The sequence below is a fragment of the Ammodytes marinus genome (genome assembly GCF_949987685.1).
Source record: "Ammodytes marinus genome assembly, contig: scaffold_123, whole genome shotgun sequence".
NCBI classification, from domain to species: domain Eukaryota; kingdom Metazoa; phylum Chordata; class Actinopteri; order Uranoscopiformes; family Ammodytidae; genus Ammodytes; species Ammodytes marinus.
The window spans coordinates 5,001-20,000 of NW_027648105.1; the positions used below are offsets into that span (position 1 = coordinate 5,001).

Sequence of the window (15,000 nt, forward strand, 5' to 3'; positions counted from 1 at the left end):
CCAAAGGCCTGGAGGAAAGTGTCAGGATGATTGATGGGTCGGAGGTGTGAGGATGATTGATGGGTCGGAGGTGTCAGGATGATTGATGGGTCGGAGGTGTCAGGATGATTGATGGGTCGGAGGTGTGAGGATGATTGATGGGTCGGAGGTGTCAGGATGATTGATGGGTCGGAGGTCAGATTATTTATTTGTTTATGACGGACTGAAGTTTGTTTATATTCTATAAATCTATTAAATCAAAAGTCTATAAAACCTGAAACCAACAACACGCGTCTGACTCATTATTATATCATTGTGTGTGTGTGTGTGTGTGTGTGTGTGTCCCTGTCTCCCTGTGTGTGTCTGTGTGTGTGTCCCTGTCTCCCTGTGTGTGTGTGTGTGTGTCCCTGTCTCCCTGTGTGTGTGTGTGTGTGTCCCTGTCTCCCTGTGTGTGTGTGTGTGTCCCTGTCTCCCTGTGTGTGTCTCCCTGTGTGTGTGTGTGTGTGTCTGTCTCCCTGTGTGTCCCTGTCTCCCTGTGTGTGTGTGTGTGTCCCTGTCTCCCTGTGTGTGTGTGTGTGTGTCCCTGTCTCCCTGTGTGTGTGTGTGTGTCCCTGTCTCCCTGTGTGTGTGTGTGTGTCCCTGTCTCCCTGTGTGTGTGTGTGTGTCCCTGTCTCCCTGTGTGTGTGTGTGTGTGTGTCCCTGTCTCCCTGTGTGTGTGTGTGTGTGTCCCTGTCTCCCTGTGTGTGTGTGTGTCCCTGTCTCCCTGTGTGTGTGTGTGTGTGTGTGTCCCTGTCTCCCTGTGTGTGTGTGTGTGTGTCCCTGTCTCCCTGTGTGTGTGTGTGTGTCCCTGTCTCCCTGTGTGTGTGTGTGTGTGTGTGTCCCTGTCTCCCTGTGTGTGTGTGTGTGTGTCCCTGTCTCCCTGTGTGTGTGTGTGTGTCCCTGTCTCCCTGTGTGTGTGTGTGTGTGTGTCTGTGATTTTTTACTGCGAACTGGAACTGTAAACTAAATTGCCCTTCTTGGGATAAATAAAGCTTTTTCTGATTCTGATTCTGTGTGTGTCCCTGTCTCCCTGTGTGTGTCTGTGTGTGTCCCTGTCTCCCTGTGTGTGTCTGTGTGTGTCCCTGTCTCCCTGTGTGTGTGTCCCTGTCTCCCTGTGTGTGTGTCCCTGTCTCCCTGTGTGTGTGTCCCTGTCTCCCTGTGTGTGTGTCCCTGTCTCCCTGTGTGTCTGTGTGTGTGTACGCGACAAGGCCATAAGGTAATAAAAACAACTTACTGAAGAAGAACCTTTGTGTAGTGGTTAGAGCCCCCAGTCCCCACTCTATCACAACCTGTTGGAGCTGAAGATAAATCCAGTGTTAATACACAGCCTAGGCTCTGTAAACTGGCATGTTGCTAGCTATGGTGGGCCCTTTGTTAACATGACCTAGCCTCTGTAAACTGGCATGTTGCTAGCTACGGTGGGCCCTTTGTTTACATAGCCTAGGCTCTGTAAACTGGCATGTTGCTAGCTATGGTGGGCCCTTTGTTAACATGACCTAGCCTCTGTAAACTGGCATGTTGCTAGCTATGGTGGGCCCTTTGTTAACATGACCTAGCCTCTGTAAACTGGCATGTTGCTAGCTATGGTGGGCCCTTTGTTAACATGACCTAGCCTCTGTAAACTGGCATGTTGCTAGCTATGGTGGGCCCTTTGTTAACATGACCTAGCCTCTGTAAACTGGCATGTTGCTAGCTATGGTGGGCCCTTTGTTTATATACCAGTTTACAGAACCTAGGCTGTGTATTAACAACAGGTTTTTTGTCAGGGAGATATTATATTCACTGATTTCGACAACAAGCGTTCTCCAAATTCAGTGACTGCACCTTTAAAGGGAGCTGACAAAATAATGAAAGTTAAAGGGTCCCAATGTCTGTTTTGATGGTTTTTATCATGTTTTATCACACTTATGGATCTGAGATGATGCTAGATAACTCGCTGCTTGAAGACCGCAGTGCATTAATGTGGTGACGTAGGGACGAGGGAGGGGACTGCTAACTGCAGTAACTGACAGGAAGTTAGCTAAAAGAACCATTCTGCTTACAGCACCTTTAAAGAGGACCTATGATACTTTTTGACTTTTATGACCTATAAACGTTGTTATAATGATTTATAGTCATGTTTAACCATACTAGAGTATCAAATAATGACGTACATGCATTTAGACGTATTCCCTGCTGACCGTCTGGGGTGGCTGTGCAGAGCACTAAACACTAGGGCAGCCGGTCGAGAAATCACGCGCTGAAATCGGTTCAGAATTTCCTGCCATCGTGTCGTCACGTTCCCGGATGTTTCCATATATGGTAATGCTGCTCCGGCGTGCCCCCACCTTCCTGCTCTCAAATCTCCCCGCGCGCTCCTGAAAGTGTTCCGGAAGGAAGGTAACCAATCACAACGGAGTGGGGTTTGCAGAGGGGGGGGGAGGGGCGGAGAAGCTCAAAGCTGAGTGTGGAGCAGACTGCTGTGCTCGCTCAGATGAGAGGAAGAGTGTCCCGAAAATCTGCATGGTTTTTGTGATGTGATTCGTGTCAGGTTGCTCTATAGCACCATCCGGACTGAGAAGCAATCTGAGGACTTTCTCCAAACTCAATATAAAGACAAAGTCTGTCTGTCTGTCTGTCTGTCTGTCTGTCTGTCTGTCTGTCTGTCTGTCTGTCTGTCTGTCTGTCTGTCTGTCTGTCTGTCTGTCTGTCTGTCTGTCTGTCTGTCTGTCTGTCTGTCTATCTGGCTGTCTGTCTGTCTGTCTGTCTGTCTAAAGGCAAGGCAACATTTTTTCTGTAGCACAATCCAGACACAGGGCCATTCAAAGTGCTTTACAGGGGCATGAAATACATCAAGATTAGAATACATCAAGTATAGAATAGACATTAGAAAAAGCAAAGTCCGCTAACCTAATGCCACGTCTCATTTCTCTGAGGCTCAGCTTTGCCTTTATGGCTTTACAGCAACAATAGTAATGATTGATAGAGCTGTAGTGAAGTCTCTTCCAGACACCAATCCTCCTCAGTACGGACACGTCTGCCCCGAGGCAACAACTCAGGTAACGTATGAGAGGGAAATTCATCCACTTCTGACCGGTGATTTTGAGCTTCACTCTACAAACAGAGTTGATTTAACGTGTGTACCTAGAAAACTGTAATAATTGTAATAATTACAAGAGGTAACTCGCTTTATTTCTGAATATATACATTTCTACTTGCTTTACTGTTTTATTATCTACAGTTTTTATTACAAACCTCGTGTGAAATAGGTTTTTAGGAAACCAAACTCCCGCTGGATGTGAGTAGCCTGTTTTCATTGTTGGGTCAGTTAACATTGGTCACAATTTATATTAATAATCAAATAGTTTGTCTGCTGTCGACATGTATTATCGCGTTGTGTAACTGAACTCAAAGGTTGAACACTGATTATTAATTATGGCCGTGTGTGTGTGTGTGCGTGAGTGTGTGTGTGTGTGTGCGTGTGTGTGCGTGTGTGTGTGTGTGTGCGTGTGCGTGTGTGTGTGTGTGTGCGTGTGTGTGTGTGTGCGTGTGTGTGTGTGTGTGTGTGTTTGTGTGTGTGTGTGTGTGTGTGCGTGCATGTGCGTGTGCGTGTGTGTGTGCGTGTGTGTGTGTGCGTGTGTGTGTGTGTGTGTTTGGAAATGAGGAGAGTGACAAGTGCTAGAGTTTATCAAGTTTATTGTCGTATAAAAACCCCGTAGACAGTAACTGAGGGTTTACTGCTGCCCTTTGAACTTCCTCCATCAATAGACCATTGTTCACTAACACCTGGCTCGATCCTGTCTGCACACAACAGGCTGTTTAGATTCAGACAGATCAGATCAGACAACTTCAGTTTATGACTGTAGCGGCTTTCCAGTAAAACGATGTTGCATGTCTGAGTGTGTTTATGACGCCTCTAGATAGCAGGCTCAAACATAATAATGTCCACTTGTTTTTTATGCTTGATATATTGACACTGTACTAGGTAGGTCAAAATGATCGATACTCAGATACTACCAGCAGCGCTGTCTTCACCTTCTTTTCACAGCACACAGCAACTAGACAGAAACAGTGGCGGCCGACCAAACCATCTCTATTTTATTTGACACGGCAGAGGCTGCAGCCCTTTGGGACTATCGGTACCTTGATCCCGCCTCCAGAGTCCCCCAGGATAACAGACTCCTTCTTTAGTCTGAGAGCTTCCCGGACCACTGGTGTCCAACACGTGTTTGAGACATTAAGACCTCAGCTCCCCGCCATGGCTTCAGCGATCTACGTTTTGAACATCGACCACTCGGGTTCAATGCCCCCAACCTCCACAGGGAGTCAGACAGGCTGACGATCTCTGGAACAGGGGCGTCCTCCAGACGTTCCCGTTTGGGCTTACCAGGTCCCTCAGCCCCCGTCTCCTGAACCAACTCCACACCAGATGGAGATCAGTTGAAGCTCCGCCCCTCTCTTCACCCGAGTGTCGAAAACATGCCGCCTCAGATCAGACGATACGATCAAGAAATCGATCATTGACTTTCGGCCTAGGGTGCTCTGGCATGAAATGGAATTGAATTGTTCCCTCTCCAACAGTGAGGTGATTGAAGATGTTCTACCGGATCATGAGTGTGATGCTGCTGCTGCTCGTGGCTGCCTGTTCAGCTCAGACCAGCGGTGAGTCCACACACTGGTTCCTCTCTCTGTGAAGGGTTTCACAAGCTGTTATATCTGAGCCTCTCTGTGAAGGCTTCACAAGCTGTTATATCTGAGCCTCTCTGTGAAGGCTTCACAAGCTGTTATATCTGAGCCTCTCTGTGAAGGCTTCACAAGCTGTTATATCTGAGCCTCTCTGTGAAGGCTTCACAAGCTGTTATATCTGAGCCTCTCTGTGAAGGTTTCACAAGCTGTTATATTTGAGCCTCTCTGTGAAGGCTTCACAAGCTGTTATATCTGAGCCTCTCTGTGAAGGCTTCACAAGCTGTTATATCTGAGCCTCTCTGTGAAGGCTTCACAACCTGTTATATCTGAGCCTCTCTGTGAAGGCTTCACAAGCTGTTATATCTGAGCATCTCAAAGTATTATATTCCTTAAATTCTAAATTCACAGTGAAAACCAAGGCTAGTGTCATTATTATCAGCTATTGCTAACCTTATTTATTCTATAAGCGGCTCTAACACTTCCCTTATCCTTTGTATTAAAAGTGGGCGTGTCCTCGGGCTCCGTAGCAACCAGCTGTGACGCGTGTCACCACCGGGCTCGATGTGTCCATGACAACAGAGTCCATGACAACAGTGTTGAGACTGTGGCTGTGTCCTGTCGCTGTGACGACGGTTGGGTTGGAGACGGCTTCACCTGCTACGACCCATCCTCCTGTAACCAAGGTAACCACAGGGACTGAAAATACAGAGTATTAGACTTCACAAGCTATTGTTACAGTATATTAATGTGAGGTTAAAACAAATGTTCTTTATTAAAATTACCTTTTAAAACGCTTCAGAATTTCCATCATATCCTTCCTACCTTTGCCAGAACGGCCTTGATGACGTTGGCATAACATTTCATATTAAAGTGGCATTAAAAAGGTGTTAAAAAGTCTTAAATGTAGCTTGTATTCCCTGTGTACTGAAGGCTGCTGCAGCCAGGGCTACCGCTGGTCGGCTCTGCAGGGCTGCGTGGACATCGACGAGTGTTCTCTGCCTCAGACTCCATGTGGGCCCGGGGAACGCTGCCACAACACCAAAGGCTCCTTCTCCTGCCTGGTAATATATTATTATCATTATAATAACCTTTATTTAACCAATAGGTCCATGCTTATTATCATTATAATAACCTTTATTTAACCAATAGGTCCATGCTGGTGACCACGGATTTATAACAGTGTTTTTTTAACAATTATTTATTTTAAAAGAAAATGAAGACTATAAAGTGGCTGTCGATTAATAGTTGATAATCGCAACTAATCGGTTTAGAAAAAATTATTTTGCATTTCACAACAGTTTTTAACTCCATATTAACAATATAAGGAAAGTCAAAGTCAGCTTTATTGTCAACACTTCACATGTACTATATGTAAGGGAGTCAAGAAAACGTTTCCCCCTGTCCCGCGGTGAACTGATAAAAAGTGCAACAGGCACAAACAACAATATACGAGACAACACTAAAAATAGACAAGATAGACAATGACATCAAATATAGGAGTTTCTGTATGAATAAATAAGTAAATAATTGAGCAAAAAGGCAGTCAATACTGGCAGCAAAAAGTCATGTAGGATGTATTCAGTATAGTGCATTTTTAAATAGATAAATAAATAGCAACAATTTCAGTCTGTATGGTGTGTATTTAAACTAGTAATAGTGCAAAGACAGTTAGTCCACAGTGTGGCAAGGCTGAAAGGAGGGGGGGGGGGGATTCAGCTTACTGTCAGCCTTGAGTCTGGTGGTGCGGGCACGCAGGCTCCGATACCTTCTTCCAGAGGGCAGGAGGTTGAACAGACTGTGAGCGGGATGGCTGGCCTCGCTCACAATCCTGGTCGCTTTGCTGGTGAGGCGGGTGTTGTATGTGTGTTTCATGGAGGGGAGTGGGGAGTCTTACCAGTGTATCCTTAATGTATTCTGTCAAATACATTTTGTTAGAAGGGTTCCACTGTTGAGAAATATAGGTCGTATGTTGTAGCTCAAACTAAATACTTGATGATGATATTCTGATTCCGTTTTAAACAAGGTGCTTTTACCGTTTGACTTGTGGACTGAGGGGCCGTTTCCACAGGAAGCGCTTCTCTAATACTATCATGAAACTAACTCCCCAAATGACAGTAAGTGTTCCTCACAGAAAGACCAGTTTGTGTTCATGTCTCTCTTGTATTTCCCCATGTAGGCTGATCCACCACAGCGCACCGCGGCCCAAACCAGCTCCGTGACGTTTTCCTGCGGCGGCAGACCGTGTCCTGCAGGTCAGGACTGCCTCCTGGTGGACGGCACATCTCGCTGCATCGACCCGTGTGATCACTACACGCCGCTAGACGACGCCTGGAGAGCCACGGACTACAGCGGGGATCAAGGGAATCACCGCTGCGACAGACGCTCAGACTGGCAGGGCTGGTACCGTCTGTTCCTGGGTAACAGCAGCGTTCAGATGCCAGAGAGATGCATAGAGATATACATGTGTGGAACTGCTGCTCCACTGTGGCTGCAGACGCCCCACCCACAGCTCTCTGAAGGCATCAAACTGGTCCAGGTTTGTGCCAGTCATTTGGGAGGCTGCTGCGAGTACAGGCAAAGCCCAATCCATGTGAAAGCCTGCCCAAGAAACTACTACGTCTACAAGTTCACAAGCCCCTCTCACTGCAATATGGCATACTGTGCAGGTAAGCAACAAGTATTCCTTCTCTGCAGTTACACTGTGCTTTAGCAGCTGAAGCATCTGGATCTTGATCTTTGCATTTGGCTTAACCTTGTTCCCACCTTGTTAAGTTCCCCTCCTGTTTGATTACTCGTTCCGCACTAATGTGTTCCACCTGTGTCTTTGAGTATTTAAGTCAGGGTTGTAGTATTTCCTAGGCCCTTTTCGGAAAGTCAGATCTCCTAACCTTTATGCCTCCTTTATTTAACCTTGTCATCGGGTCAAGGAGAGATGAAAAGGTGCTTCCTTTCAAACATCGGAAAGGACAGCACTGTTTCAAATGAATTCGACTCCACTTTTCCTAACCGACGTCATCATTGCGCGACGGCGAGTATTGCTGACGTCTCTAGTGTGAAACTACACTATTTTCCGAAAATGGACTACAACAAGCACTCTTTGGATCGATGCGTTCTTGTCAGACGTACTTGGCCAACGGCAATATTTTAGGCCACTTGAATCCCAATTCACATGTGAGAAAAAGAGGCTACACATAGGTTGATGTTGAAACTAACTGCCCCCAGTAGTCTTTATTAAATGTGAAGTTGCTATTTTAGTTTCTTATGGTGTAAATTATGGTCTACGAAATGAGCTATTATGATGTTGGTCTTTTAAGACTTTATTATCTTCAGGGAGGGTGGGGGGGGGGGGCGTAGAGTCGATAAACTCTGTCGGTGGCCTGATACTTTAAATATTGCCGCCATAAAGGATTACGGGATACAAATATCTCCTTTCCTTCCGTAAAGGTTGGTCAGGAGTAACCTATGCTGAAGGAGGGTTAAAGGATGAATCGAGGCTCCTTTCCGGGACATCTCGTTGCGAAAGAACATTTCCTGTGCAAAAAACAGAATCCATAGCAGTCCCTAGAGTTTGAGAGGTTCCTCCCAGTATCCATGAGGTCTCTAGTTCCTCCTAGAATAGAATATAGAATAGAATCTTTATTGTCATTGTACAGGACAACGAAATTCTGTTTGGAGCAGTCCTCCAGTTGCACAGTACAAAATATATAAAAAAAAATATATATATATATATAAAAAAAATATATATTTAAAACAAAACACGACACGACATTATCCACAGTATATGCAGTATATATATATATATATTTATATATATATATAAATAGAATATATATATATAAATAAAATGTTTTATAAATAGAATATATATATAAATAAAATGTTTTATAAATAGAATATATATATAAATAAAATGTTTTAAAGAGTCCAAGTGCAATAGTGCAATCGTGTGTGTATGAGATGAGATGGGGAGTGTCAGTGTGGCAGTAGAGTGGGAGTGGAGTTTACTAATGTCACAGCTCTGTGGTAGAAACTGTTTTGCAGTCTTGTGGTGCGGGCAAGCAGTGTCCTGTAACGTCTTCCTGAGGGCAGGAGGGTGAAGAGGCAGTGTCCAGGGTTTGTGCTGTCTCTGAGGATGCCCCTGACCCTCCGAGTACAGCGGGTCAGGTAGATGTCCTCCAGTCTGGGGAGCTGGGTGCCGGTGATCCTCTCAGCGGTCTTGATGATGCGCTGGAGAGCTTCACGAATCTCCTCCCAGTAACTACGAGGTCTCTGGTTCTTCCCAGTAACCTTGACGTCTCTGGTTGGATCCCAGGCACTGGACAGGAGGGTGTTAGTAGTAAAACTAGCGGTGGCTGCTATTACATCTATGGTACCTGTAGTGGCAACCTGTTTGCCACTCTATGCAGGACGTGGTTTCTGGACTCGTGCTCAAAAAAGTAAATCCAATGCCGATGTACAATGAAAAAGTAGTCGATTTATTCTCAAAAGTTAATAAACAAAAATATACTGGCTACGGTCAGAAAGTGTAGCTCCCGTCCTGCTCCGACTAACACAATAGCAATCCAGGAAGCCGCACACATGGCTAATTTACCCCAGTTTTCCCACACTAACAGCGCTTTACGGCAGTAACAACTTGTGGGAGAAAGACAAAAAACAATAACATGCCAAGACCTAAACCACTAAACAGACATCTATGTACAACAAAATATAAGTTAGTAATAATTATTATTAATTAAAGCAAAATATATTTTTAAACAAATAAGGCACAAAAGGCAAACAGCCTAATCTTCTCCATGGCTCTAACAGTACCCTCCATCTCTACCATTGTGTCCTTGAGCAAGACACTTAACCCCAAACTGCTCCAGGGGCGCTGTACTATGGCTGACCCTGCACTTTGACCACATCCGAGTATGGTTACTTGAGAAGGGAGATGAGGAAAGACTCATTTCAGTGAAGCCTTTGACTAATTAAGTAACTTAACTGTTAACTTAAGTCATTCTCATTCCTATGTCTGTGTGGGTTTGTCTGTGTAGCTCCTGCGTTGTGGTGCCACCTGTTGCTACCTGTTAGTTAACCCTTGTCTCCAGGGTTTCTGTTTCTGTCTGTTAAGTTGTTGTAATCATTAAACCACCATCACCTCCTACTGCTGCCTTGCTGCATTTGGTTCCTTGCACTTTTACCCACATCTGACATCCACAAGACATGAGGCGACTTCACCAACATGTTTTATTGAGCTGGTTTATGTGGTCTAAAATCTGTCAACATGTTGTTGGAGTCTAAAAGACTCTAATACCCACAATGCCTTGTTCCAGAGCCAGAGTTGGTGTGTGGACGGGACCAGCTGCGTCTGACGGTGGGGAAGAGGTTCCTGGAGGATCTAGGGCTGAACGCCTCCTCTGCTCACCTGATCGACCCGCGCTGCCACGAGCAGGTGGACGGCCCGGAGACCATGTCCTACCTGGTGGAACGAAGGAGGGACGTCTGTGGAAACGTGGTGAAGGTCAGTGAGGAACAGATTTCCCAACAGGTCTACCATGACCTGCCCAGGTCATATCTGGGTATTTATCACTAGGGGGCTAAATAACTAGACATTAAACTGGCACACACATGAGGCACTTTTCCACCACATTGTACTACCCTGGCCAGACAGCTCAGATGGTTTTCCTCTCCTCACGATGAATCTGCAAAGAGCCATTAAAAGAGAGTTGGTGTCAAGGCTGGTCAGGACATGTTCGCGTTGTGAGACACAACAGTAGTCTGTCTCTTCTCACAGCATTGGACGATGTTGACAGTGAATTGGCCAAAACTGTCTCCATCTGTGAAATAGAAAGGGGCTTTAATAAGCACAGCCGTGCCAACTGTGATCGAAAACATGTTTCTGAAAAATGTCGTGCTGCAGGGACTACAGGTCCCAAATCACAGAAACCGTCGTTAATAACCACTGGGTGGCGCCAGTCCACGGGGTCGTTCTCTGCATGTCATTCCCCTCTCTGCCCCATTTCATCTACTGTACCTGTATGTCTTTCCACTCTGTCTAATAAAAATGCCAAAATATAATCTTTATCTTTACAGAACAACGGGACACACCTCACGTACTCCAACATTGTGTTCGTGTACCCCTCCGGTCTGACCAAGGAATCGATCCCCGTCCCGAGGAGTTTCCCGTTCTCCTGCATCTTCCCGCTGGATGACATCACCAGCCTGGACACCGCCATCAGTTACCAGCCGCTGTGAGTTCACCACCTTCACCGCATCACTGTGGAAGGCAGCCCCTGATTGGTTCATGTAGTCATCAATCTAGCCTCCAGTCAGACCGGACCCTCCCCACTGTCTGTCTGTTAGTGGAAGGCAGCCCCTGATTGGTTCATGTAGTCATAAATCTAACTCCCTATCTGACCTGGCTCTACATGAACCAATCAGGGGCTGCCTTCCACTAACGGACAGAAAGTGGGGAGGGTCCGGTCTGACTGGAGGCTAGATTGATGACTACATGAACCAATCAGGGGCTGCCTTTAACGGACATAAAGCGGGGAGGGTCTGTTTAGACTCAAACCTTGCCAACCCAACCAGAACTCTCAGTCGAAACAAGGCATAAAAGTCTAACCCAAATACCATGACATAACACCATCCATTCAGTACGCCTCTACCAGGGGCGTCACTAGGTTTTAAGGACAGGGGGGGCTTAGCCCCAAGGAGATGCACAGAATGTGAGCGAACGTTTAATTTCACCAGAGCCGGCCCAAGCCTTCAGGGGGCCCTAAGCGAAATATGATTAGGGGGCCCCTCTCCAATTGTAGCGCTGCTGAAACTATAGATCTTTGTTAAATATCATTCACACACCCAGTGTTTTCTGCTAGTGCCTCAACTGTGCAGCTGTGCGAAAATAATAGCCAGCTGAGATCCTTACCCTCCTAGGGGGGTCCGGGGGTTTGCCCCCCCCCCCCCGGGAGATTTTTTTAACTTTTTTAGAGTGAAATGCATGAATCTGGTGCACTTTGAGAGGAAAATTAAGAGGCTAAATCTGAGGAATTTTGTGTGAACAAATCATTTGGAGACACTGGGTCAGATGAATTAGAAGCTATTGAAGAAGGACACATGGATTTTCCATAAAATATTAATTTAAAATAAAATATTATGCAGGGTCCTCTGGGTTGGGCTTGGAGCTCTTTTTCTTTTACGGAACATATTTCTCTGTAATATAATGAATGCATTTAAATGCAGTGAGAGGAACGAAGCATAAGAACTCTTGTCCAGCTATCTTTTTTTCCACAGACGAGGCTGAAGGCTATAGACTATACACAGTGCATGGGCAACTGAGGGCAGCCCCATTTCCAATTGTTTTTAAATAAACTCAATACACACTGTGCATGGATGTGAACGTGACATGATCAGATCATTTCGGATTACCTCCCAGATGAACTGATTACATTTTTAGGCTATTAAATATCTAGACCAAAATTTTTTATCCCTTATTTTGTATGATAACTTACATTTGCATAATATGATGTTAATATCAAACACACAAACTAAAAAAATATATATATATATATATATTTTTTTTTTTTTTGGAGGGGGCCCCCCTGGCAGCATTAACAACAACAACAAAAGTAAAAAAGAATATTTTAGGGGGGCTGAAGCCCCCCTAAAATAGGCCTAATGACGCCACTGGCCTCTACTATTAACAAACATTCATCCCAGTTTTGTTGGTTGTTGACATGGTCTTCTTCACAGGGCCAGTGGGGAGGGTGTGGTGAGTTCAGGCGATCCCACCAGAGCCTCCATGACTCTGTACACGAGGCCGGACTTCAGCGAGGCGTTCCCCGCCGGCCCCGTCCGCCTGCCGCTTGGCTCCGCCCTGCACGTTGGCGTATCCGTGAACAACACCGAATACGACGGCTTCGGGCTGCTGCTGGAAACCTGCTACGTCACAAACTCTCCCAACGCCAGTGACGCACACAGACACTTCCTCATCCAGAGCAGGTGACCGCCACAAACTGCTATCTCTTTAAACTGGCATGTTGCTAACTACTATTGGCCCTTTGTTTACATGACCTAGGCTCTGTAAACTGGCATGTTGCTAGCTATGGTGGGCACTTTGTTAACATGACCTAGGCTCTGTAAACTGGCATGTTGCTAGTTATGGTGGGCCCTTTGTTTACATGACCTAGGCTCTGTAAACTAGCATGTTGCTAGCTATGGTGGGCCCTTTGTTAACATGACCTAGGCTCTGTAAACTAGCATGTTGCTAGCTATGGTGGGCCCTTTGTTAACATGACCTAGGCTCTGTAAACTGGCATGTTGCTAGCTATGGTGGGCCCTTTGTTAACATGACCTAGGCTCTGTAAACTGGCATGTTGCTAGCTACGGTGGGCCCTCTGTTTACATGTCCTAGTACATTTTGAGCATATTTGAATCCTGGGGGGATGTGTCCCTCTCAATGTATATTATAAATACAACCTTGGAGATAACAACAGATTTGAGCTGCTGTGTGACTGTCTCCTCCCTCCAGGTGTCCCGTTGACCGGCGCCATGTGAAGGTGATTGAGAGCGGTGCTTCGCGGCGAGCTCGTTTCTCTGCTCTGTTCTTCCTGTACCAAGGGACGTATGAGGACGTTTACCTGCACTGCAGAATCAGCATGTGTGACCGGAGCAGCGCCTCCTGCAGCCCTGTGAGTGCACCTGTCTGAGCAATGGGCCCGATGACCGCTTTCAAGTTATACCGGTTATATGCAGTAATAATATAATACAATAGTAATAGGTTGTATGCAGTTTGAAACAGTCAAGGTTTCAAAACCATTATTATTTTACGACACTGTTCTAAGGTGTTAGCGCCTCCTGCAGCCCTGTGAGTGTACCTGTCCTCCTGTCCTCATAAACACATAACATTCTGAAATATAAAACATTGTATTATTATGTTTGGGTGAGAGGGTGAAACACGACCATCGGGAGCAATTTATAAACGTATAAACTTTGACGGCCCTAATATATTTTTTTATTATTATTTTAATGTCTGTTAATAAACTTTCTCTGTTAATAAACTTGAAATAAACTATAAAATCTTCTTCTCTGTTTTTAAGAACTGTTCAAGGCGTCGGGCTCGGTCTGCAGCCTCCTCCTATCAGCTTCCTGTCTCTGTTGGACCAATCAGCTGTGAGTATTTCCCTTCAATACAAACACATCTGTTGTTCTCTGGAACATGGGCTGCGTTCCAATCCCCATACTATCTGCTATTTAGTATAGTAGAAAAAATATTTAGGATGTCCTGATTCTTAAAAATATGTCCCAAGTGTATGCCTATTCCTACTAGAATATCTGTATGGTCAAATGTAGTATGTACAATAGAGAAAAGAAAAAGTATGAGATTTGGAACGCAAGGTGAGTCTTCGGGTTCTGATCAATAAATGTTTCTCTGTTTGTGTCTTCAGGGTTTTGAGGAGCAGAAGACGTCGCAGCTTTTAGTGTTAAATCAACAAAACTTAAAGCTGGTTATTTCTTATTTTTGTGATGATTAAACAAAAATAAAGCATAAATAAAATACATTGTTTGTTGAGTCTGTTTTGTACCAGAGTCAAAACTTTATACTTTTGTGTTAAGTGTAATTTTTCTACTAACATTACCTCTCTGTCTGCATTGCCCTGTGTGTGGATAGAGGGCGAGGTTAAGATGGTACAGTCCACTTTAGGGGTGTGTGTGGATAGAGGGCGAGGTTAAGATGGTACAGTCCACTTTAGGGGTGTCTGTAATCGTAGGCTTGTGAATGTTTTTGCCTTTTATTACTTAATCTGCAATTTTATATCCTTTAGAACTCCCCTAAATTTATATCAGAAAGTTCATGTGTGTAAATTGACTAGAGTATATCATTTATTATAAGTTCCTCAAGTACAAGTTATATTACGCAGACATGATGACCAATGAATTTCATTCATCGTAACAGTCTCTACGAGGAACTTTTAAATATTTCTGAAACATTGTTCCTCTGATGATCATAAATTACATGTAACAGCAAACTAGACCATCAGTGCAAAGAATGCTATTTTTATATAGTTTTTCTTAATGCCTTTGTCATGGGTATACGCTCACCCAGGAACAACTGCTGGCGTGGTAAAAACACTACCGCTTTTGTCCAAAGGGGGTGCTACAATTAATAAAAACTGAAAGTTCCTCAGAGCACCTTTAATGAAGGTAGGTGTGTGTGTGTGTGTGTGTGTGTGTGTGTGTGTGTGTGTGTGTGTGTGTGTGTGTGTGTGTGTGTGTGTGTGTGTGTGTGTGTGTGTGTGTGTGTGTGTACTGGAACAGAACCACATCAGAGAATTGAGA

The 15,000-nt window shown here is 45.0% G+C and overlaps 1 protein-coding gene across 1 annotated transcript; it reads left to right on the top strand.

Annotated features, from left to right (window-relative positions):
• Positions 1–4,592: 4,592 nt before the first annotated feature.
• On the top strand, positions 4,593–14,116 carry LOC307271037 (uromodulin-like; the record flags this gene model as incomplete). The annotated part of the gene is made up of 11 exons (XM_080054915.1): positions 4,593–4,659; positions 5,187–5,366; positions 5,614–5,744; positions 6,860–7,349; positions 8,768–8,983; positions 9,996–10,183; positions 10,756–10,913; positions 12,415–12,663; positions 13,193–13,352; positions 13,761–13,833; positions 14,109–14,116. 11 exons carry the CDS (start codon positions 4,593–4,595, stop codon positions 14,114–14,116), a joined length of 1,920 nt encoding a protein of 639 aa, XP_079911041.1.
• Positions 14,117–15,000: the final 884 nt, after the last annotated feature.